The 24,941-nt window shown below is 50.4% G+C and overlaps 1 protein-coding gene across 1 annotated transcript in view; it reads right to left on the bottom strand.

The window, feature by feature from the left end:
• Window positions 1-2,951: 2,951 nt before the first annotated feature.
• The window catches only part of Fa2h (fatty acid 2-hydroxylase), a 56,073-nt gene continuing 34,083 nt past the window's right edge, over window positions 2,952-24,941 (bottom strand). Inside the window, exons 2-7 of the mRNA XM_021632576.2 lie at window positions 23,908-24,000; window positions 13,465-13,607; window positions 12,770-12,876; window positions 7,530-7,702; window positions 6,290-6,542; window positions 2,952-4,324 (exon numbers count right to left, since the gene is read on the bottom strand). Coding sequence (XP_021488251.1) covers window positions 4,245-4,324; window positions 6,290-6,542; window positions 7,530-7,702; window positions 12,770-12,876; window positions 13,465-13,607; window positions 23,908-24,000 — 849 coding nt within the window. The 3' untranslated portion in view covers window positions 2,952-4,244. The remainder of the gene's footprint in view (window positions 4,325-6,289; window positions 6,543-7,529; window positions 7,703-12,769; window positions 12,877-13,464; window positions 13,608-23,907; window positions 24,001-24,941) is intronic.

The raw sequence follows: 24,941 nt of genomic DNA, 5'->3' as shown, positions 1-24,941 counted from the left end.
GAAGAGCAAAAGGGAGAATTCTACACATCTCAAACCCTGCTGTCTCTGAGTGTGTATTTCTTCTGCATAGTCTCCAAAGGTGCTGCGTGCGATGGAACATGGGTCAGTTGAGGCTCCATTAGATCCCGGCATAAGGCTCCTGTGTGCGTGTGTGTGTGTGTGTGTGTGTGTGTGTGTGTGTGTGTGCGTGCGCGTGCGCGCGCGCGCGCACGTGGACATGTTCACATGACATCATGAGCATCTGGGATGAGGATAGGCGTTCTAGCAATTTCCAAGCTTTACATTTATTTTGTACTATGCTTTCTAGATGAAATTCATTCATTGGCGGAACACCTGTGAAGAAAACTCCAGTCACTGAGGCTGTTTGGAAAACCATACGGCAGTGTTTCATTTTTCTCCTCAAACAGTCAACGAGACAGAAAAGTCAGTTAAGAGGGCAAGAAGGGAAAGTGCTGCAATTTTAACATTAATCAATCACACATGTGTGCTTTCCAAATAAGAACTCTGAGGACTGTCATAATGAGGCAGAGCTGCACACTGTCACCAGAGGGCAGCAGAGGCCAGGGACCAGAAGAACAGGGAAAATCTAATGTTACTAGGCAGATCTGATGGAGGCGAGGCTGACTTATATTGGGCTTTGCTACAAGTTTGTCATTGTTCTGGGCACAAGAGGGTACAAAGGTCAAAGGCAGAGATCAAAGTGGAGAGCAAAAGTAAGAATGCAATAGAACAGTTTCTTAGTTTAGGGTTTCTATTGCTGTGGCAAAACAGCATGACCAAGCAAGTTGGGGAGGGTTTATTTGGCTCACACTTCCACATTGCTGTTCATTATTGAAGGAAGTCAGGACAGGAACTCAAACAGGGATGGAACCTAGAGGCAGGAGCTGATGCAGAGGCCATGAAGGGATGCTGCCTGCAGGCTTGCTCCAGATGGCTTGCTCAGGCTGCTTTCTAATAGAATCTAGGACCACCAGGCCAGGAATAGCACCACACACAATGGTCTAGGCTCTCCTCCATCGATCACTAATTGAGAAGATGCCTCACAGCTGGCGCTCATGGAGGCATTTCTTCCAGAGAGGCCCCTTCCTCTCTGGTGACTCTAGCTTGTGTCAAGTTGACACACACAACCAGCCGGTGCAAACAGAATTAAGGGAGCAGTTCTCCTAGACACCCAGGAAACACCCCAAGATGGTGGGTCTGGGGAGTGCAAAAAACATGGCAGACAGAAAGTAGGCAACTCTGGGTCCATTCCTGGCTAAGGCACTAGTTGTTCGATAATCAGCCAAGAGAAATTGCTAGATCAGCAAGACCCAATCCGTGTACTTGCTTTGTGCTGGATCAGAATGTGAATGGTCCTTCTGCTGGGTTTAGATGGGCTGTTTGAATGCCCACAGGCGTGCCTACACAGCCAGCCTAGCAAAGCCACCTTCTAAGCTGATGTTCCCTCTTTCCAGATGATCCTGGTTTCCGTCAAGTTGACAAAAAAAACTAACCAGCCCATGGGTTATTAAGAACCAGTACGGAAGGGGCTGGAGAGATGGCTCAGAGGTTAAGAGCACCGGCTGTTCTTCCAAAGGACAAGTGTGAAGTTCAGAGGGAGCGTGTTGGGGGTGGGGAAAGTTGGAGGGGGAAATGGATGCTAGGTGTGAAAATACTTCACTGCAATATATATGTATGAAATTCTGAAAACTAAAAAAAAAAAAAAAAAAAAAAAAAAAAAAAAAAAATGTTCCAAATTCTTTCCCTGGTTGTCTATCAAGGAGGTTTGTGAGAGTGGTTCCTTCAGACTCCAGGCAGCAAGAGGAGGTGCAGAGAATTGGAAAGCAGAAACAAGACCAAATATGAGAGGAGATGAGATGACACATGAGGCAGAGGACTTGTCATGGAGCCCGGTGGCGGAGCTTGATCCCTGGGACCTGTAAAAGCCCCCCCCCCCCCACCTTAGCATAACGGATGCCATGATGGAGGTACCGTTCAAGCCATAAAACTCGTCGTGTAAGCAGGACCACCGGCCAAAACTAAAACAAAAGCCTCATGCCTCAAAGTCCATAGTTCTGGAAAAGTCTCTAAACGCACAAACCTTGCTCTTCCGCTTCTGTAGTTCTGCTTCCGGCTGACTGTTCTTGCCAGCTGAGGGGTATCAATCCAGAATGTGGGTTTGTGCTTAAAAGTTCACCCTGAGAGAGGCTTGGGGCTATACTGAGACCCTGAACACGCATGTAGTCCTTGATCAGCTAATAAAGACTTTCTATTGGCTTAAACCCCTACCCAAGTAGTCTTCTCTGGTGGGTGCCCCACACAGGATCCATATGGTTGAAAGAGAAAACGGACTCCTGAAAATGGTCCTCTGACCTCCACCTGTGCACTGTGGCATGCACACAAAATAAATAAATAAGTGTAATAAAGAAAAAAGAAAAAAAAAAGCTAAAAACCAGGTAAGAGTCGGTCAGCCTTTTTGTTGTTGTTTTAATATATTTTATTTATTTTTATGTCATGTGCATTGGTGTTTTGCCTGCATGTCTGTCTGTATGAAGGTGTTGAATCCCTTGGAACTGGAGTTACAGACAACTGTGAGCTGCCATGGGGGTGCTGAGCGTTGAACCTGGGTCCCAGTGCTCTTAACCACCGAGCCACTACTCCATCCCCAGTTTGTTTGTTTTTTGAGACAGGGTTTCTGTGTGTAGCCCTGTCTGTCCTGGAAACTTATTCTGTAGGGCAGGCTGGCCTTGAACTCACAGAGATCCACCTGCCTCTGATTCTGCTGGCATTAAAGGTGTGTGCTGTGACAGCCAGCCTTTTATGACAACCAGCTTTTCATTATCCCATTCCCCAGCAACTATGTACAACCTGCTCAGTGTAGAGAACAGCTTTCTCCTTCTAGACCAGTGTCCCCCTTCCCAGTCACGATGGAGTTCAGTCACCGCCAACAAACACCAGTGGGTCATCGGTGGTTTCTTCTCAATGTTTTATTTTTTTCAAAATATACAATTTATTTACATCTTTATTTCACAACTGCAGTTTTGTATATTTATCCCAAAATCTCTAGATAGCTTCACCGTAAACAGTACAAATCACAGGGCTGGTCATGCTGTTTTCTCTTTAGTCTTTGCACCCATTGGGTTTTTGACGAGTTTCAAGTAGTAATGGCTTGTGGGTAAGAAAAGAACAAAAAGGAAGGCAAGATGATTTTTAAAAAAAGTAAGCTCAATACATAGGATTAGAAAGGGACATCTGAACAGCCACTTCATTTGGGGCCAGATTAAGAATATTTATGTAGTTTATAAATAAGACTCCAGGAGCAGTGAGGACTCTGGTTACAAGGAAGAAACGGTCTGGGAGGTGAGGAAGGTGAGAAGGCACCAGATGAGAGCTCCATCTTGGCTTCAGGAGGCACTGTTGGGAGGGTCCTGAGTGGGGGCGGGCATCTACCTGAGCAGGCGGAGGCTAGGAACGGCCAGGGCGAGGGAGGGGCTCTCACCAATGCAGAGACCGCTCCAGCCGCTGCTGGGGAGCAGTTCTGTGGTCTTGGGGGAGAGGGGAGATAGAGAAAGCAGCTGTTGATTCCCAAAGACAAGGGCTAGAGCTCCAGTCAGCCTTGTAGAGGGTGCCAGCCACCCTCATGCTTTCTGCCCAGGTAAATGAATGCTGGATTATTGCCACTGACACAACAGGTGGTGTGGTTGGCAGGGACCAGATTGGCTCTTCCAGGGTCTGGGAATGGCCTGTGGGAGGCATCATGCTGGCTCTTCTTGGGATAGCCCTTCATTCACTTCTGAACCATCAAACTCTCTCAAGAGAGGGAAGGAGAGTAAGATGTGGCCACAGGCCTTCAGGCCATGCTTCTGCTGCGACATTGGTCCCTCTGCTGCACGGAGAAGCCCCCAGGAAGCCCAGGGTTCTAAGGCACAGGTGGGGTCAGTTTCCTTCATGCCCCTTGGGGCCATTTTCTGGGCCCTGAAGCAGCGCTGAGGGCTGAAGCATGGGCAGGAACGCCAATAGGGAGGTCATACTTCTCTGGGAATGAGTCAATCCTCAAGGGCCACTTGGCTATCAAGAGGATGCTCTCCTCATACAGTAAGCCAGAAGGGCAGTCCTGCCTTCAGGTCTCCACCAAGCCCCAGGGCTAAACAGAGCCCGTCCTGCCTGGCCACACTGACCTTAGCAGGGTCTGGATGGAGGTGGGGGTAGGACAGGGTGCAGGGGCCGGGGATAGAATGAGGGCAGCACAGAGGGTGTAGGGGTTGTCACTGCATCTTCTGGTGGGATTCCTCTGGAATGAGGGTGTGGAAAAAGTAATCCCACAATTTAGTGCTGATGCCAAACCCTGCAGAGGGAGACAAACAGGGCAGAAGGTAAGGCGCTAACAGAAGAGCAGGAAGAAATTTGCCTGGGGAGGCAGCGCCAGGCAACATTTCAATGTCTGTCCCCACTGGCCTTTCCGATTCCCAGAAGCCAACACCTGTGTTTGTAGTGTTTGTAGTGTTCCCCAACATACAGCTGGTAGAACCCCAGATTCCTTATGTGATCCGAGTTCCTGGGTTAGCCTGGTCCTGCGTCTCACACACTGCCTTCCCCCAACTTCTCCCTCTTCCTTGCTGGGTCAAGTTCATTCCTGTCTCAGGGACCTGCTCCTGGAATGCCTCCTTCCCAGACGCCAGACACTCCCTTCCTTTCACTTGGGTCTCAGCTCCAATGACATCTGCAGTGACCTGTTTCTTGAATTACCTTATCTTTTCATGTCAGCATGGTAGCCACAGGAATACTTGGCTATGAGTGCTGGGAAGAAGTCAGGAAGAATTGACTTCTAATTTCCTTCAATTCAAAGTAATTTACGTTTTGATGTGAACATATATATATATATTTGACTCAGTTACTGGATAACTCAGAAGTATGTTTGGAGCAACTTAGACTGGTGAATCTGTCATCATCAATATCATCATCATCATCATTATCTTATTTGCATTGGTGTTTGGCCTACACGTATGCCTATGTGAGGGCATCAGATCCCCTGGAACTGGAGTCACAGTAGTTGTGAGCTGCCATGTAGTACTGGAAATTGAACTGGGGTCCTCTGGAAGAGGAGCCAGTGTTGTTCACTGAGCCATCTCTCCAGCAAGCATGAATCTGTCTTTTTAACTACAGATATTTATTGAAAAACATTGTTGGGGGTTGGTCTGATGCTTGTATTTTGATACTAATGACTGGCCCTCAAGATCGGGCTACTGCCCAGATACACCTGTCCTTGTTGTACAAACCTGCCTAAGACATTATTCCTAATTGGTGGACTCAAAGGCCTGAAACCTGGGCAGGACAGGATGGGGTAGGCATGGCTAAGGGTCCCAAGGCTTTGGGGAAGAGGAGACTCATAGGAAACAGAAGGAAGAGAGGAGGAAGGAGGATGCCGTGATGGGTTAGCGATAGCTTGGTGTGGAGAAGGAACCCTGTGGGCCAGGAGGAAGGTCTCCAATAATGGTGTGGAAGGGTCCAGAAGCAAGTATTTATAAGATTATGGATAGAAGGTAACTCAGATAGGGATAGTTAAGGCAGATGAAATTAGATGGGGGCTGGGAGAGATGGTCAGTGAGGTTATTGAGACAGTGTAGGTGAAATATTTGTCCAGCCCAAGGTGTTTCAAGGCAATTATAAAGTTTAATGGGTATCTGTGTTTTATTGATTGTGATAGCGGCTTAACTAATACTGCCGTGATAATCATAGGGCAAATAATAAATGTTACATAGCCCAATGTAATTTTTATTTACAACCAAACATATATATATAGATCAAGTATTTCTGATGGAAATCTAGCATTTACATTGAAATGTGCTCTCAGCACAAAACAGACTTAGCATAAGGAAATGTAAGATAGCTCATTAATGGTTTCTGTGTTAATTACAATATGGTAAGACTTTGGTTACGCTGGTTAAATATATCATGAAATTTTCTCCTCCTCCCCTTTTTTGAGACAGGGTCTCGCTTATATAGCTCTTGCTACATATGTCTCCCTATGCAGACTGGACTGGCCTCACTCACAGAGGTCTGCCTGCCCCAGCCTCCAGAATGCTGGGCTTAAAGGGGTGTGGCACTACCGCCCAGCCCAGTGCTTTCTTGCTTTATTGTGTGCAGGACACTTAGTACTGTCTGAGATAATCTTTGCTATGGATTGGTTTCCTTGTTTGTTCCTCTCTGCATAACCGCCTGCACAAATGAGTCTTCTGAATATGCCATTCTCCGAACAGAGCCCACCCTCAAATCAGTACAACAAAAACAAAGGCCGGGAGCCCAGCCTTACCTGATCTCTGGTATTCGAAGTGATGCTTCACATGGTGGGCCTTCATCTTGTATAGGTAGGAGCCCTTGTGTGGTGAGCCGAAGTGCAGGTAGTAATGGGTCATGTCATAGAGGACGTAGCCCAGGAGGCCCCCAGCAAAGACGATGCCTGCCACGGCCTCGGGCAGAATGAGCCGCAGTAATACATAGAAGAAGGCAATCACCAGAGAGGCTGGCACTGGAGGGAAGACCAGGCGGGAGCCATCAAAGGGTGCCTGTGGGCGGAGAGGTGAGGGTGTCAGAGGCAGACCGGGGCCGGTGGCCTATTTGTGGTCATGGCATGTCAAAAACGGAGATGCTTCTTATGGAGAACAGGGTGGAGAAGCCAGGTGTTCCAGTGAGGGGATAGTGACCTGTCCCGTAAGGCTTGGTATCTTTGTTTGCCTGAGAGACCCAGAGAAAATGTTCTGCTCCTCATTTTCCAGGAAGGATGGGACCTGGCAAACTACCCAAGGGCACAGCATGCTCCTGAGGCCGCTTGGGTTCTGGGACTTGGTAGCTCCTAGACCGGAGCTCTGATCTCTGATACCACACCCTTTGCTGAGGGGCTTTCAGGAGACCGAGGTCCGATGCTGTGTGGGAGAGCCACATGTCAGCAGCCCCGGGTTAACGCGCAGTCTGTGGTGAGAGGATCCTCCACTCCGTGTCTCAACTGGAGGCTTCTTTGAAGAGGATTGACAGGGAGCCAGAGGACCAGAGCCCAAGCCTTTGGCTCTTGACCCTCGAAGGAAGAGGGTGGGTTACTCGGTTCCTTACTCTCCCCAAGCTTCAGTTTCCTCTGTGGAATTCCAGCCCAGGAATGCCACCTTCAGAGCATAGTTTTACAAGGGCTTTGTTTGATTTGTTCTTTGAAGTTTAGCACAATACTTTGAGTATCAAAGAACCATCATTGGGTGAATGAATGAGTTGTGAGCATTAAGGATGATGACAAATTTGGGTGATGCGTTGAGTCTAGTGTTAATAGTCACGGTGTGTGCACATGGTAGTTTGCCAGAGTCATGCGTTGTCCCGACCTGGCCCAGATTAGAATGTCCAACCCAGCCGCCCCTCTGAGAAACCTCAAACATCCTCGGTTTCCAGCACCTCCAGCCCAGAAACCGGATTCTCAGGAAGACTCCCGTGAACTGGTGATAGCTTCAAGGCTTTGAGGAACTGGCTGCATGTGCCAGGGCCTGGAGTGGGACCCGACCCACATTGCTCACCTTGTGGTGCTGGCCATGCATGACAAAGTGCAGCATGATGAGGTAATGGCTGTCGCTGGGGGGCTTCATATGGAACAGGAAGCGGTGGATGAGGTACTCGATGAGGGTCCAGATAAGCATGCCCAGCACAAAGAGGCCTGGGAACATGGACTCTGGCACTGCCACGGAATAATCTGCAGTGGAGCCAAAGAGGTGGTCAGGGTTGACGGGTGCCGGGCAGGCCTGTGCCTGGTGGCTATAGAGCTCTTGCCTTGTCACTCAGGCTGACTTGGACCTTTTTTTGCCCTCTGTCTAGTAGCTATGGGCAGGCCACACTGAAGAGCCCCATGGTAAAGTGGGGGAGGGGACTGTGCAGATGTGCAGTGGGCCTGGGAAAGGTTCTTTTCCAGAGTGATGGGGTTACCGGTCAGAGAACCAATGGGGGGCGGCAGGTGGCACGGCAGGTGGCACGGCTCCGGCTGAGGCTGGGTCTCTAGCAAGAAGGGTGACTCAGTGGCATGCAGGGAGGAGAGGAGACCATTGGGAAAGAGCCGCCATGCTGGGGCAGTGGTGGTGTGTGCCTTTCATTCCAGCACTCCTGAGGCAGAGGCTTGAGGATCTTTGTGATCTCAAGGCCAGCCTGGTCTACAAAAGGAGTCCAGGACAGCCAAGGCTACCCAGAGAAACCGTCTTGAAAAACAGACAAACGAAAACCAAAACAAAACAGAACAAACGAGCCATCAGAGCCAGCAGTCACTGATGGAGGAAGTGAATGGCAGGGGACCATGCGTGACGGAGTGGGTGGGCAGGACAGGCATGCAGATCTGAGTAAAGATGTGTCAATAGACCTGAAATCACAGTGCCTGAGGAAAACCATCAGCCTCATGGATGGGGTGGGGGCTGCACAGGCTGTATAAACATCTTCAAGGTGAAAGTCCTTGAGATCCAGCCCTCCGATGGCTCCCTGCAGTTCTTCCCGCACTGTCTTTGATCTCTAGGAGACTTCGGCTCTAGCCCCTTCTGCTCTGTCTAGTTTCCTCCGCTTCTGTCTCACCTCTGTGGCTTTATGCTTTGTGATGGCTGATTTTCACTGTCGACTTGACTGGATTTATCATCTCCCTGGAGACACACCTCTGTGTGTTTCTGTGAGGGTGTTTCCAGCAGCGTTTAAACTGAGCAGGTAACTGCTGTCCTGAGTATGGGCCCACGGCTTCTCCTGGACTGGGATAAAGTGGAAGGAGCTGCACTCCCCTCCCGCTGCTCCCTGACTGTGGGCATAAAGTGACCGGCTGTTTCCAGCCCCTGCCTCCAAGACTCCCTAGCTTTGGTGGACCAGCCTCAAACCAATCCCTTCCTCCAAGTTGCTTTTGTCAGGCAATTTGTCACAGCTCTCTCTCTCTCTCTCTCTCTCTCTCTCTCTCTCTCTCTCTCTCTCTCTCTGGTTTTTCTGAGACAGGGTTTCTCTGTAGCCTTGGCTGTCCTGGACTTGCTTTGTAGACCAGGCTGGCCTCGAATTCACAGAAATCCACCTGCCTCTGCCTCCTGAGTGCTGGGATTAAAGGTGTGCACCACCACCACCATTTGAGTTTTGTTTGTTTGCTGATTTGTTATTGAGACAGCTGCCCATAAGCTTATGGCTCCTCGAGAAGAATTGTTTTTCTTGGCAGACCCTGCAGCACTAAAATTACAGTCATGCACTACCATGCCAAACCTGTAATTGAAGCCTGTTTGTCTACCTATGCGTTTATCTCGGTTCACTATTTTCTTTCTAGATGTTTATTTTTAAGCGTGTGGATGCTCGTGTGTACGCATCCGCTCTCCCGGAGTTGGAATGGCAGAAAGGTCGTCGGCTGCCTGCATGGTCGCTGGGAACGGAAGTCCTCCGCAAGAGCAGTACACACTCTTCAACCCTGTGCCCATACGCAACCCCACTTCGCTCTTCTGAAACCTACTACCTCGCCACCCACCAGCGCCCAGGGCAGCATCAGACTTCCACTCCTGTTTCTATACCTGGTAAAATCCTTCGGTGATACCTCCTGGCCTTTAAGCAAAGAACAGTCCCCGTGTCCCTCCAGTCTTGACCTTTCAGACATGCCTCCTGCACCGGGGCCAAATCAAGCTAGTGGTTCCTTAGATACAGCGTGCTATTTTCTCCGGCATGTGCAGTTTTTCTGATGCTCTCTTCCCTGGAGTCCCCTGCCTTTCTCATTCCACAACGGCCTATGCAGATGTCTCAACCCACTTCTGGCTGGTTTGTGTGTCTTACTCTGGCCTCTGGTACCACCCTCAAGCATTAGGTATGGTAGTGTCATTTGGCACTTTGCTCCCAACTTGGAGATTTTTTTTTTTTTTTATAATGATTAAGGTCTTCTCCATGTGTCCAGTGCTTGGCACAGCAGGCTCACAGAGACTCAGCAGGTGAGAAAACAGGCTGGAGGAGAACCCTGTAGGTTTGGGCCTGGATAAAATTTGAACTGTGTCACCCTTTGAGCAGACCAGACTCAGGGGAGACAGCTTTGAGAGGTACCTCTGAAGGCCCCGGGACATCTGTATACTGTAGGCAGCCCTAGGACCAATGGCCAGGAGGGCTGCTGGGGAAGGGAGAGAGCCTGGGCAGAGGGGAAGCACGAGTGACCACTAGCTTTTAGCTCAGAGTCAGGCCATACTTCATTTTGACAAATGGCTCCAGGCGAATTTCTAGGTGCTTGGGAACTACCTGGGAATGAACATGAGATGCGGCAACAATTTGACCCCATGGGCTCCATTCCTCTCTGAAAGCTGGTATCTTCCCTGAGTGTGTGCTACTCCCTGGCGCTCTGGAGCTTCTGCATTTGTTTCAGGGCATCATTTGTCCAGCAGCTGCAATGGGTCCCTCTTCCTTGCTTTGTGAGTTCCTATTTGCTCTGCCTGTGACTTGCGCCTTGCATGGCAGTCCGAGGGATGAGGAATGCATGAGGCAATGTGTCTCTCGTGCCGCTGTTGCTGGCACGGTGGCCACAGGCTTGCTGGCCTGCCACACTGGACCTTTATTACACAGGCACATTTTAGCCGTCTGCAGAGGCCTGTGGTGCTGCAGAGCCCTCAAATCGCTGTCCCCGGCCATGCATTCAGCCCTTTCCTATAGGTCAAGCCTCCACCCGCCTCCTCACCCCAGCATCACCCCGTCTGCCCATCCGGCCGGAGCTGGTACTGAGTGGCATCTCTGGAGGAATCCAGCAGAGGGACCTGGGCCAAAGCTTTAGTGCCCCCTTCCCCCTCTGGCCACCGGCCCTGGCGGCCCTGCCACTGTTGGTAATTGTTAGGGGAGTGCCGAGCAGACAGTGGGCGATTCAGCGAGCGGGTCCCTGGGCAACAAGCCCTGTGCTGTGTGCCTGAGCTATTCAGCGTGGGCCGAAAAGGCTAACCGCGGCTAGTGGGATGTGCACGGTAACCCCCGGGCTCTGGGCTGAGTCGTGGGGGCGCTTTCCACAGCTTGCTGCCCACCGCCCTATCTTGGGTGAGGCAGATAAACTGAGGGTCCCAATGCTGTGGGAAGACCTTGACTTGCTGCCCTCGGGGAGTGTGGGAAGAAGAGAAGCCTCTGTGTGTAGAGGAAGGAAACTGCCTGGTGCCTGTTGGGAACAAACTGTGATCGGGCAAGGGAAGGCACCACTCCAGACAACACCCTAGGGTGCCCAGCAGATTCGCTGGGCAGGAGGCACATGATGTGACCGGAGGCCGAGGCAAGCACGAAGTCTGTGAGCCAAGATGGCGGAGCGGCCACTCTGAGGAACTCAGTTCTATGTGTTCTTTGGGTAACAACAGCCCATGTCGAACTCTCCCTGTCTCCTGGCCCCTAACTAGAAGCTGGGAGTCGGGGTGGGGCAGTTGCTCTCCACATCCCAGGCCATAACGACCCTGAATCACTCATTTAACTTTTTCAGGCTCTATTATGTGTCTGTGTACGTGCGCGCCTGTGCGTGTGTCTGCAGGTGTGCAGAGACCAGTGCCCACCACCAAGCATGGCTGTATGTAGATGCTGGGATCAAACTCAGCTTCTCAGGCTCAAATCAACTTACCAACTGAGGAATCTCCAGTCCTTCCCTCAACTCTATTTTTAGAAGCCCTGGGAGATAGCACTGAGTGCACGTAACCATGTACTGTTTTGACACGTGTATACCTTCAGGAATGACTATGTTTCCTCAACCCTGAGAGGGCGCAGCAATATGCCTTTCCCACGGGGCTGCTGAGAGGAGTCTAGGGAAAGTTCAGGATCTGGCACACACGACATGCCAATCACACTTAGAAGAGGGGATCAGGTGTCACTGCCAGGCTCAGCTTCTGTCTGCTGTGTGGCCCTTAGCTTTGAAGTCTGTGGTGCAGGCATATCTTTCCCCCAAGTTCTCCTCCAATCTGTGACGGGAGCACGGACTCATCTGCCTTCAGCTGTGCTACCTGATACTGTCTGTCTGTCTGCCTGTCTGTCTATCTACCTACCTACCTACCTATCATCTATCTATCTATCTATCTATCTATCTATCTATCTATCTATCATCTATCTATCTATCTATCTATCTATCTATCTATCTATCTATCAACTATCTATCTATCTATCATCTATCTATCAACTATCATCTATCTATCTATCTATCTATCTATCTATCTATCTATCTATGTATCTATCCATTGTCTTTTGGGATACAGACTCATTATATAGCTCTGCCTAGCCTTGGATATGCTGTGGTGGATGAGGCTGGCCTCCGGCTTACAGTAAGTAACCCCCTTGCCTTTGTTCTTGAAGTGCTAGGATTACAGGTGTGCACCATCATGCCTGGTCTTCATTTGGTCTCTTAGGGAAGACTCTAGACTGCACATTCTATGTGGCTTGAATTGAGACAGAGCCTCACTATGCAGCCCTGGCTGCCCTGTGTATAAGAATAACCCCAACTTGTAATGATCTTTCTATCTCCACCTCCTAAAGCTGAGATTATTGTGGGGGGAGTGCTTCACCCATTCTTTGTTCTTAATCTCAGTGAGAAGCTCTCTTCCTCTGTCTTTTTATTGCTGCAACACTTGATGATATGACTTCGTTTAGCTTCTGCTCAAGTGTCGCTTGTTTTTATTTCCATGGGTTGGGATTTTTTATTTTTCCTACACTAAGTTCCACTTTGAAGTGTTTGTGATGTGGTTTTTCTATGCCCATGGGAACTCAAGACCATGAAGAACACAGTTCCCTACCTTGAAGACCCATGGGAACAAGTCAGGAAGAAGCCAGTGGTTACCTGTTGTGAATGATGAGAAGAGCCGGATGTTGTCCTGGCTGAGGGTTCGGTAGTAGGACCAGCTGAGGTACAGCACCAGGGGCACCCAGATGATGGGGACACTATACCTGCAGGAGAGCCGTCAGGGTGAGAGAGGTGTATACAAGGAGGGAGGAGGAGACAACACAGTCCAGCTTCCCTGAGGCATACATTTAACTACAGAGGGGGCAGTCCATGTTAAAGCACATGCACAAAGTATGTGGAGAGCCACAGTCAGAAGGCACAATGCCGTGAGGGGCAGGGGGAAAGAAGAGAGAAGCTGTGAATCCAAATGCCCCTGTCTCGAGATGAGTCTTGAGCAAAAAAGAATTATGGGGTACCATGGCTAGTGGCTCTGAGCAGCTATCTAGACACTGACCTCTTGTGGCAGGAGGACTAATTGCAGGAAAATGGTTTCCATGGGCAAATAAAGGCTTCTAACCCTACGTAGGAGTCAGGAAAAGAGCAGGTGCAGGCACCTGGTAGGCTGTTTCCCAGACAGCAGTTAAAACTCTGTGCAGGGATTGATTATGGCCACAGTCTGTTCCACCCTCCCTGATAACCTACTTCAGAATACCCCTTATTTTAAGCAGGGACCCAACTGTTTCCTGCTTCTGTGTGTTGCTGATATTAACAGAAGAGAGGGGTAGCCCATCTTGACCCTGAATAGGCCTCACCAGACAGTCTTGGAGAGAGACTCGATGAGGTCTGAGTGGAAGAGGCGAATGGGCCTGGCCACCGGCTGGTGAACCCACTCATCATACTTGTCTCCCAAGTGGCCCACCTGCCACAGGAGGGGCTGCTGCCAGTCCACCAGGTCCTGCAAGAGAGAAGTCGGACCCTTGAGATTCACACTTCTGGAATTCATTCCCACGTCTCTTGGTTATAGCATCCTGTTCTCTAGCACCATCTCAGCTTGTGGGTCAGTGTGGTGCTACCCACACAGTGGCTTTGGGGGAGGGAAATCTAGATCTAAGCACATAGCCCCATCTCGCCCAGGATGTGGAATCCGGATCAGGCCCATGACCTAAGCTTGCTTGAGCAGAAAGCCCTCAGGTACCTGTTCCTCCCACTGGAGTTGCTATCAGAGCCCAACCAATGACTCAGACAAGCATCAAATCTGGCCAGACCAGGAGCGAGATAGATTGAGACCCAATGATGATATATGTCTAAGAGCCCAGCCTGGACTCCACACACACACACAATGTACACTGCACCACTGGGGGCGCAACATAAATGAAGAAGGCCCTTTTTTTTCCACTGCAGATTTCCTTCTTGATGTTGGCCTGGAAAAAAATGACTCATCCATTCACTCAATCATTTGCTAAACTTGACTTTTGTGAGTGTGCACATGGGTGTGCTAGGTTCTAGAAAGAACCAACAGGTATGTAGGAGATCACCCTTGTTTCACACAGCTTGGTGCTTAGCATAGGGACTCTGGGGTAGTCCTGGGTCAGATCCTGGCTCTACCACTCACCGTGTGACTTCGGGAAAACCACAGGAACTTTCTGAAACCCAGTTCCCTCAGCTATAAAGCAGAATAACAATGACAGTGGAAGCTATTTAGCAGGACAAAGCCTACCATGCAAGAGCCTTTAGTGCTGATCCAAGGATGCCACAATCCAGAGGCAATAGGACTGGCACCAATGCCCAGATTTAGGGTAAGCATGCAAGACTTTGAATATGACCTGGGGTTTGCTCATCAACAAAGAAGATTCCGCTGGGGCGGGGGTGGGGAGGGGGCATGGGTACAGATGTGGAGCTGAGAACAACTGTGGTCCATGTTACAGAGAAGTTCCCCGCCGCTCTGTGGATTGCAGAAAGAAAGCTGCTGGGGGCTTAGTAGGACAAATCTTTACTTGTGAAAAGTAAATAGGGTCCAGGACTCGGTGTTTCCTCTCCCTGACCAGCCGTTACCCAGACACATGTCATACAAACCTCAGCAGCGCTCACAGGCTCCCCCCAGAGAAAACAGCAGAGATACTGTTTATTTTATTTTATGCCTCTCTCTTCCTCTCTCTCTCTCTCTCTGTGAGAGAGGGATCATGGAGGTCAGAAAAAGGCACTGGCTCCGCCAAACTGGTGATACAGGTGGCTCTGAACTGTCCATTGTAAGTGCAGGGAATCAAACATGAGTCCTGAGCTAACTCTTCAACCCCCAGAAACCCTATTTGTATTTGCAACACACACACACACACACACACACACACACACACACACACACATTACACAGATTTAAATTGTATCTGAATATGTTCTGATACACAGAGTGCAAGAGTACAATATGTAAATTATACATAGGTTAACATGGACATATAGCGAAAAATGTGTCCAAAGTCTTACTCATAGGAATACAGAGCCAGAGAGTTCGTGAGAGGCTTTACCTGTAGGCTACGAGGAGTACGTGAAGATGTCTGATGACTTAGTGCACTGAATAAGATTAGGCTGGATTCCGTACAGTCAAGATAATGAACTTAAAGTCAGGGGACCATAGGAGCCTGGCCTTGCAGCTCGTCTGCTGTGAGAGCCGGAGCAAGCACCTGCACTCTCAGAGCTGCTCAGTTTCTTGTATGTAAAGCTAGTAGCCCAATAGCCCATGATCCGAGCGGGCATCTCCAGTACAAGAGAGCAGTCTGCAACAAAGGGAGGTGGCCGCTGCAGGGGGAAGGGAGGCAGTGCTGGCGAGGGAAGGAGAGCAAGCCTGGGAGAGAGACACACAGTGGTGCTGGAAACCTGCCTGCTCGTCCTTCACTGGCCTCCTTGCCCAAGCGGGCTCAGCCCCAGCAGGTCTCCCAGGAACTACTGTTGTCATCTTCTGGAACAGGCAGGTCAAGCCACCAGTCACACTTGTGTTTGTGACCGTGGAAAGAGGTCCAGACTGCACGCGGTTGCTGCTCCCTTCCCGGCCGTCTCCTTAAGCTCATGCCTTGGTCTGGTGTACAGACAACCTCATGGCTTCCATGTCCCATCCCGGGTCTCCGAGTATGCACACACGCACACTTTATACCAGGAAAAAGAACGGGAGGGACCTTCTAGCAGACATATTCACACCTTGCCTTGAAGTGACCTGCAGAGCCTCAGCTTAGAAGGGCCTGCCTGGGGAAGGTCACATGGGAGAGAGCTTGAAGCTTTGCCCCACCCTCAGCACTCACTGAGCACAAGCTATATGCACGTCAACCGAGACTGTAAGAAGTCTACTCGGCTTGTAAGAAGTCTACTCGGCTTGTAAGAAGTCTACTCGGCTTGTAAGAAGTCTACTCGGCTTAACGCGTTCACTCATTTCTCAACATTCCCGGCTGAACAGGCGCGACGATCACATCTGTCATTTGCAGATATGGTGCTGATCCGTTAAGGCTGCCCTGTTGCATCTTCTTGTTCAACTGCCCATTCAATAGGGGGGACCATGAGCTGAGCCCTGTGGTATTCCTTGCTCTCAGGTTCTTAGGTGCTAACAATTATGGAGAAAGCCCTTTGCCCTCTGAGTCATCTCATGTTCCAAGTTTATGTTCATGCTGTCTTGCTGTTTTATATCTCCTCTGTCCTTTCTTTCTTGTCTTCTTGTGTCTTATTTTTAAGAAATTTTAAACACTTGATCTCTTTATGTTGTATGCATGTCTATGTGACCAGTGGTGCCTCCCACACTGGACGTGCGGAGGTCAGAAGACAGCTTCTGAGGTTCGGTTCCCTCCTTCCGCCGTGTGGATTCCCAGGGGTTGAATTTAGATTGCCAGGTTAGATTGTTGGCAGGGGCCTTTACCTGATAAGCCATCTTACCCTTCCTGTGTTAACTGTTTTAGAACACTCTAACACTTCCGTTGGCTTTTAGTGGTGTCTCTGGATTTTTCCTTCTAGTTGTTGCTCTAAGGGCAAGACCTGAATCTTTTATTTCATAACTCTTTGTCTCAGATGAGACCCCTGGACCTTCTGTGTTCCACATGACACCCATGTGCCTAAGTTTCATTTGCACATTTAATTTTGCCTTAGACAGTTTAAGAAAACACCCATTTAGGGTCAGTGAGAAGGCTCAGTGGATTAAGGCACTGATGACCCGAGTTTAATCCCTGGGACCAACATGGCAGAAGGAGGTAACTGACTCCCCCGAGTTGTCTCTTGACCTTCACACAAGGGCTGTGTCACACATATGTACCCCAATAAATACATGCAATTAAAAGAAAACCACTTATAGTTATTACTCAGAGGTGTGGCCAGGGGGGCCTCTTCTCTCTACCTAGCAAAGGTTTGAGCAATCTTTTTGTCTTTTGAGAAAGTGTTTCTCTGTGTGTGGCCTGCCCCTTGATGACCTGTTTCCCATTTGACCTGCACACATGATTTCAGCCACTGCCTAGGCAGACCAGCAGGCCCTGACAGTCTACAGGTCAGGTTGCTGTCTACAGTCAGCGCCAAGGCTGCCTGTGATCTGCGTCCTCCTTTTTTTACCCCCCATTGCTTAAGTACTTTTCCTGGGTACCCAGGGACGGTTACTTGACTCTGGGGGCTGCAGGCCCTGCCTCTGCTCCTGCAAACATCCTTCTCCTCATCAAGGGCCAACACCAATAATTTTACAATAGGGTCTTTGTCCTGATATCCCAGGGGCATAGAGTGAGAGTTCCATACAGAACAGAGCGCAGGCCTGCTGACGTTCTCCCTGTCTGGAGTGAATACACTCCAGTGGGCTAGCGCCTGAGGGGGAATTGGCTGGTTGACTCCAGGGTGGGAATTAACCTCCTTATCTATCTCCCCCTATAAGTTGTTTGTGTTGGTGTTTTGTTATTTTTTTTTTTTTTTCTTAATCACGTTTCATTTATTTGTGTGCATGCATGCGTGTGTACGGCCCTTGTGAGAGTGTGGCACAGTGCCCTAGCAGGAGTCAAAGACAGTCTCCAGGGGTTGTTTTTCTCCATACATCATATTGGTCCTGGAGACTGAACTTAGGTTGTTGGGTTTGGCAGCAAATGCCTTTACTGGCTGAGCCAGTTCACAGACTCCTGGTGGTGCGTTCTGAGACAGGGTCTTGTTATGTATGTAGCCCTGGATAACCTGGTTTTGCTATGTCGACTAGACTGTCCTCAAAGTTGAGATGGTTTTCCTGCCTCTGCCTCTCACACAATGGAATTACAGGCATGTGCTCCTTCCCCTTGTTTGTAGCACCCCCAAAACAGTTTCCCAAGAGCTCAGCCCTTCACCTGCTGCTAGGCCCTTCACCTGCTGCTAGGCCCTTCACCTGGCGCCAGGCCCTGTTTTAGTTGCTACGTGCATACTGTCTTCCCCCCAGCTTTCTTCTAGTCCTGCTTACTGAAGGACAGGATCTTCACCAGGTGAGAACAGGGAAGAGACAAGGCTGGCTGACTGCCTAGATGGGACCTGATGAGGTAGAAAGAAGCTCATTCATCTTTACCGGTACACACTTCCTTGGCCTCCTGCCCTCCCATGCAAGTGGCTTTCTTCTCTGAGCTGGCTCCTGGTTTAGTCTGCCCATTCTGTGCTGCCTAAAGCTCAGGGCACAGGGGGAAGTCACCGTAAAGGTCTAAGATCACTGTAAGAGATTGATGGGGGAAGGGAGAGGAAAATGGGACACAGATCATGACCCCAGCTCCCAGGCATCTGGGGACGTCTTTGGCTGCCCTCACTTTGAACCTATGGGACCTGACTGGCAGAACAGGCAGGTCTGGTGCTCAGTTCAGGGCTGTGTGGATGCAGGTGAGGATATGCTCAGAAACTGCTCTGGAATGGGCAGATTGCTGGGCTCAGGGCCTTCTTTCGTGGTTCATAGACCTGAGCAACAGGCTGGGCCTAGGATACAGGTACAAGTCAGTGAGTGCCTAGGCCAAGCATCTTGTGTACCCCATGCCCTTCCCCCAGCTCTGCCCCTCCCCAGCCAGGAAGGGGGAGGCTGCTCCTGGCTATGCCAGGAATGCAGCTGGCAGCAGCATGCAGCAGGAGGAAAGGGCAGCCTGCTGCTCAGAGAGTGGGCAGAGGGCCTGCTGCCAGAGTGAGGAGGGGCTGCCTCTGCTCTCCTTCTTGTCCCCCAGATCTCCTTCCTCCTGGGCAGCACAGGGACCAGGTGGCACAGGACCCTCCTCTGGGGCTGCCTCAACTTAACAGCAAATGCTTAGGACCTGCTTCTCCCCAGGAGAGCAAGAGCAGAAGGCGGCAGCTGCTGGGTGCCAGAGGCTCCTCCCACTGCCATGAGCTCAAGCAATTGATTAAAGAAATGTCCACAGAACCCCAGAGCATCTGCTCCAGGACAGCTTTCTGAGCCAGGGAGGCAGAGGAAGCAACAGGTCAGGGGACAGAGACTCCCAGGGACAAAAAGTCTTTAGGAGTCCTGAGGACTTTTTCTATGCCCCAGTGATGCACCGTCCTGGGGTCTGGTCCCATACTCATTATCCTTCATAAGCCTTAATCTACAGATTGGGGGCTGTGATAACCTCATATTACAGGTGAGAACACACTGAAGGTCGGTTGCCTGGCCACAGATGCTAGGGTTGAACCTGCCCCTGAGCATGGAGCTCAGAGCCTGAGTTCTTAGCACCTGGAGACCCAGACCACCAATCAGTGAGAGAGGTGGAGGTTCTGCAGCACTCCCTAGTGTCAGCATGGAGCTGGCTGGTTGTGTTCCTGCCAGGATTGGTGCGGACCTCTCCTGATCACATAAGAGGTGAGATAAACTCAAGACCGCTGAGGTAGCTCTGGACCACCTGACTTCTCCTCTGGTACTCTGTGTCTCTCCACGCAGGGCACATGGAGTCTGGGGAGGTGGCAGGGTACCCACAGGGGAGCCAAACTAGAGCTCATATTTGAGTTTTATCATGCCCTGGCGGTGGGTCTGCCATGGCCCCCTTGTTTTGACCCAAGTCCCTGTGGACTTACATTAGAACCTCCAAAGGATAAAGTCTGGCCAACATCAACCCTGAGCAGCGCTACAGACCCCTGGAACCCCTGATGCTAAAGGTTATGTGTGTGCATAGATGCCCATGTGTGCTTCTATGTGCCTGTGTGTGCACGTGTGACTACAAATGCACCTATGTGCATATGTGTCTTCACACTATTTATTTGTTTATTTACGTATTTGTCTTGAGACAATATCTCACTGAACTCGGAGCTTTACTGACTGGCTAGCCTGGCTGGTCCACAAGCCCCAAGGACTGGCCTGTCTACCTCTCTCCAGTGCTGAGATCACAGATTCATATGTGTAGGTGCTGGGAATTGAACTCAGGTCTTCACGCTTGTCTGTCGAGCACTTTAATGACTTACCCATCTCCCCAGCTGCACCAATGCGTTTTGGCTGGTGACACACCTGGCTGGATGGTTTTCTACCTGTCTCTTGAGGGAAAAGCATAGCTTACATCCACTGACAGTCTTGCCAAGGGGAAGGAAGGGGAAGGAAGCTGATTATGCTGGAATCTGGCTCAACTTGAGGCAGGACAAGGAAGAAGACGTGGCCACTTTGGCGAAGCCTCCAGAACCTGTTTGGTTTTGTCTTTCCTTTCTGTCACAGGGCTCAGGAAGGCTCACTTTGGGCCAGATGAGAGCTGGAAGGGGGAAAGGTATCGGAGAAAGGGGCTCATTAGGTATGGCCAGCCAGGCAACTAACCTGTGGCTGACCTGCTGTGTAGTTGGCTAACCTATGCTAATCTGTGGTTACCATGCCAGCGAAGCTGCTAATCTGCTGGCCAACTGACATTAGCAGGAGACTTCAGTGCTACTTCAAATGTTACATGCTTTGGCTCCTGACATTTGTTTTTGTTTCGTTGGTTGATTGGTTTTATTTGTCTCTTGATTGTTCAAGACAGGGTTTCTCTGTGTAGCCCTAGATGTCCTAGAACTCACTTTGTAGACCAGGCTGGCCTTGAACAGAGATCTGCCTGCCTCTGCCTCCTAAGGGCTGGAATTAAAGGTGTGCACCAGCCTTGGCCAGCTCCTGACATTGTTAACAGGAGCAAGTTAGAATACAGATGATTCACAAAAAAAAAAAAAAAAAAAAAAAAAAAATGCTTGGCTCAAGTATGAACTCAATAGCAAAACTGTTGATTTAGTCAGGCATGATGGTGCAACACCTTTAATCCTAGCACTCAGAGAAGCGAGAGAGGCAGGTGGGTCTCTCTGAGTTTCAAGTTCAAGGTTAGCCTGGCCTACATAGAAAGCTCTGGGCCAGCCAGGGCTACGTAGGGAGAGTGAGTCTCAAAAACAAAGAGGACATCAACAATAGAAAACAACCTGAAGCTGTGTTAATTTGATGCTCATTTGTTGTCTAGAAGGGCCTGTGGGCGGGGGAGCTTCAGCAAACCCCTTAAGCCCCATCTGCTCTACCTGCTTCCCGGGAGACTGGCAGCCCCTCCCCCACCCCACCTTCCAAAAAAAAACTACTGAAGGCTAAGGAGGAAGGGCTCAGAAAAGATCTCAGTGAGTAGCCTAAAGGTGAAGCAGGTTGAAGGGAGGTGTGCCCAGAGATCAAGAGTGATGGGCATCCGTGCTCACCAGGCCAGCTGGGTTCTAGAAAACAAAGGTTTGGGCATGGGAAGGAGTTGCAGCCTAGGTTTTTTTATTGTTTTTTTTTTTTTTTTTTTTTTTTTTTTTTTTTTTTTTTTTTACCTCCTAAGGAAGCCTGTGTCCTACTCAGCTGAGAGATTCTAGAGGTAATCTGGATCATTCTGGTAAAATTCCACAGAGAGTCTGACAGTCAGATGGACCTCAGCTCTGACGTGGCACCCGAGTTTCTTGCTTTTCTGCTCCTCTCTGCTTTCTTTTCAGGTTCTCCTACTCCCAGTATGAGCAGCCTAGATTCTCTACACTCTTTCCAGCCTGACCCACTTGGTTCCCCCAATTCTAGGGCCAGAGAAGCTGGACGCTGGCAGCTCATGGCTCCCTGCCTTGGCAGCACCCAGAGGGGTCACTCTGAATGCAAAACAAAGGAGTCCAATCCTTGCAAACCACCACTGGCCTGTGGCCCCTCTGTGGGTCTGCCTTGATGGTGTCTTCCTCAGCTTCTCAAGATAGACCCACCCTGACCAGGTCAGAGACTGGAAGCTCTTCTAAGTTGCTCCCTTCCCAGAGAGCTGGGGAGTGATCAGGTGGTGGGACAGGACGAGTACTCTTTTGAAAAGAGGAGAGAGAGAGAAAACACACAAAGAAGAGGAGAAAAGAAAGAAGAGGGGAGGACAGAGCACTATTTGTCCCACCTAGAAGCTTGGCACTCTGCTTCCTCGGGGTGGATGGGTTGGGGTTGGGGGCAGCACTAAGGTGATCCAGGTGGGTGGGTGCCCCCTGCCAGAGTATCATGGACCCCTTTTCCTGGACTACTCTAATCCCTCTCTCTCAGCCCTTCCTTCACAGGAAGGAGGGGGGAGATGAGAGAGAAGAAAAGAGGTGGGGAAGGTGAGTCAGGCCCAGCTGCCAGATGTGCCAGGAGAGGCTGGGGGAGGGGACTAGGGCTCGGGAGGGCACCCTTCTTCACCTCTATATAGCTCTCCTTCTCTCTCATTGTACAAGTAACGGTAGGACAGCCCCAGTGGGCTAGGTCTTCCTCAGCCTCCAGCCACAGCTTAGGGAGACCTTTGGGGAGCCTCTCCAGAGCAGGAGGTAAAGTGTGTGTGTGTGTGTGTGTGTGTGTGTGTGTGTGTCTCCTGTCCCCAACTTGTAAATCCCAGCAGTTTATTCCTGTGTAGGCTGCCACATTGACGTAGCCCCAGTGAGTGTTCCTTACAAGCATGTCTTTCCCAAGGGTCAAGCCCCTAAGCCACTCTCGCCGGTGCTGCCTGCAGTACCTTCCACTGGCTCCTCAGAACCCTGAGTAAGGACATACTAGCTCACTCCTGGTTTGGACCCAGACCATTGTTCTCAGCAAAGCCACTCCTGTTCCAGGGCAAAGTCCTGACTCCAGCTCCCAGGGTCCTTGGCTCCTATTTTTATTTTTATTTTTTTTGCCCATATGCAGAGTAATCCTAAATCCAAATTATTAGAGAAGCCTATTTGTACTAAGCTCCTCTCCTCTTATCTCCCTATCTTGAGCATTGCCCAAGGCCTATGCTAGTGATGAGGAATTATGGCTCCTCCAGGAATGGGAGCCAGAGTGGGTTCTAACAAGGTTTGGGCAAGCCTTTCCTCTCGCTAGCCTGTTTTCCTCTTGGTCCCATGGCTCTCTGGAGGGGATAGGGGCATGGAATAACCTTCTATCTTCTCAAGATGGATGCACAACGTTCTTGTCCTGGGATTCATCCCACCACAGACAGGGCATCTCCCTGAGTCCCGGGGCCACAGCCTTGAGAGTCCTGGTCAAAGGGGCCCAGCAGACAACCAGCTGTGGGAAGCTCCTCTGGGCCATGTCCCTGCTCCTCTTGTCACTGTGTTTCCTGGAATGCTTCCTGCATCTCCTCATGTTGTCATAACTGCTTTGAGGAGGATAGCTGTTCTGTTTATTTCTGTGCCTCTAATGTCCTTCATGGTCAGGGGACACATAGGTCAGGACCTTGGAGGCATGCACACGCATGTCTATTCCAAGAGATAACAACTCTGGGACAGTGCTGTGATCCAAGATGGAGGGATGTTGTTTCTAATAGTTGAGCTCATCCAAGACCCCCTAGGCAATGCTGCTTTCCTGAGCTCTCTATCGGGAGACCCTTTCCACTCTTCCAGAGCTCACCTCATACCAAATAGGGTCTGTGTGGTTGCCGCACTACAAAGGAAGTTGGCTGCAAACTCAGCATTCACCTTCGGCCTTCCTCAGCCCTATCTACCGCATAACTTTGCAGGAACCAGGGCTCTTTATCCACCAGGAACTCTCCTGAGTGACCACAGGTACCAGAAACAGATTTTCCATGTATGTTGGCTGGGATGGGTAGGTCAACCCTGTTGTTGTCCCCTTTCTAACTTCAGGGGTCCTGTCGGGAGACCTGTCTTATTCCAGGTTGTTGAGGGTGAGTTTCTTGCAGAGATCTCGTGTACCAGTTACCCCAGCTTCCCACCAGCAAGCCCTCCCCTGACCCTCTGCCCCCGACACCTGCAGCTAGGCACGCTGCCCTAGGTCACACTTGGGCATTGTGAGTACCAGTGTCTAGTCCATCGTCCCTGGACAGCCCAAACCCAGGAGCCCCAGTCATTCCCAGTGTCCCAGTGCCAGCTACCTTGTCCCAGTCCACTACTTTGAACTGTGGCTCAGTACCAGGGTCTGTCTTCTGAGTCTCTGGAGAGGCTACAGCACCATTCTCCGTGGGATCCTAGAAAGAGAAGAGACAAACTTATTCATAGGATGAAGGGAGAGAACGGAGCCTCAACTGCCCCACTCGAGAGAGCTGGGAATGGGAAAACCCCGCACGGGTGGGACCGGGGTGGGTGGAAACCAAGGACATTAAGTACTTTCGCGATCAGAGACACTGGTGTGGGCGTCATTATTCTTTGTGCTTCTCCCTTAGTAAACAATAACGAAAGATCTGGAAGAGCATAGCGAACTATACGGAAGAGAAGGAGTGGCCGGGGGTGGCTGCCAGGCCTGGCAGGTGTCAGGCAATCCAAGTCACAGAGAGGCACCAAGGGCATCTGGTGGTGCTCTCCGTGCCACACCTGACGATGTCTCTCCCTCCCTTCCTCCCTGCTTGGCTACTTGACAGATTGTGTGGGTCACAGGCTGGTCCGTGTGACCTCAGGAAAGAAAGGCAGCTGGGAGCCAGGGAGACCGGGCCTCCAGAAGTCCCCGTCAGTCCGTGGTCACATGTGGGGACAGGACCAGCCGAGGTGTGCCCAAGTGGGCTCAAGGTTAATTTAAACTAGCAAAGAGGTAAAGCCAGAAGGAAATGGAATGTGCTGGGAAAATCACACAGCTCCAGCTAGCTTTGACGTCACGTGGGGTGAGGCTAGAGAAAGCAGGTTTGCACGGAAGTAAAATCCATGTTTCCCTGTAGGAAGGACAGACACAGACCTTGCCAGTGGGGCCTTCCCAGGACTCTGTGCCCCCAACAACCACAATCTTCCTGGCTTTGGGAAGCCAGATAGAATTATCAGGAGGCTTAGGGGCACTGAGCACACAGCTGGGGTTTCTCTTTTTTACTTTCCCTCAGACAGAATATGTAGCCCAGATTAACCCATAAGTCACTATGCAGCCCAGAGTGATCTCAAACTCCCCATCATCTGTGTCAGCCTCCCCAGAACTGAGGTTACAGGT

The sequence above is a fragment of the Meriones unguiculatus genome, chromosome 10 (genome assembly GCF_030254825.1).
Source record: "Meriones unguiculatus strain TT.TT164.6M chromosome 10, Bangor_MerUng_6.1, whole genome shotgun sequence".
Lineage (NCBI taxonomy): Eukaryota > Metazoa > Chordata > Mammalia > Rodentia > Muridae > Meriones > Meriones unguiculatus.
The sequence above is the reverse complement of the archived record's forward strand: the minus strand, read 5'-3'. Positions and strand labels throughout refer to the sequence as shown.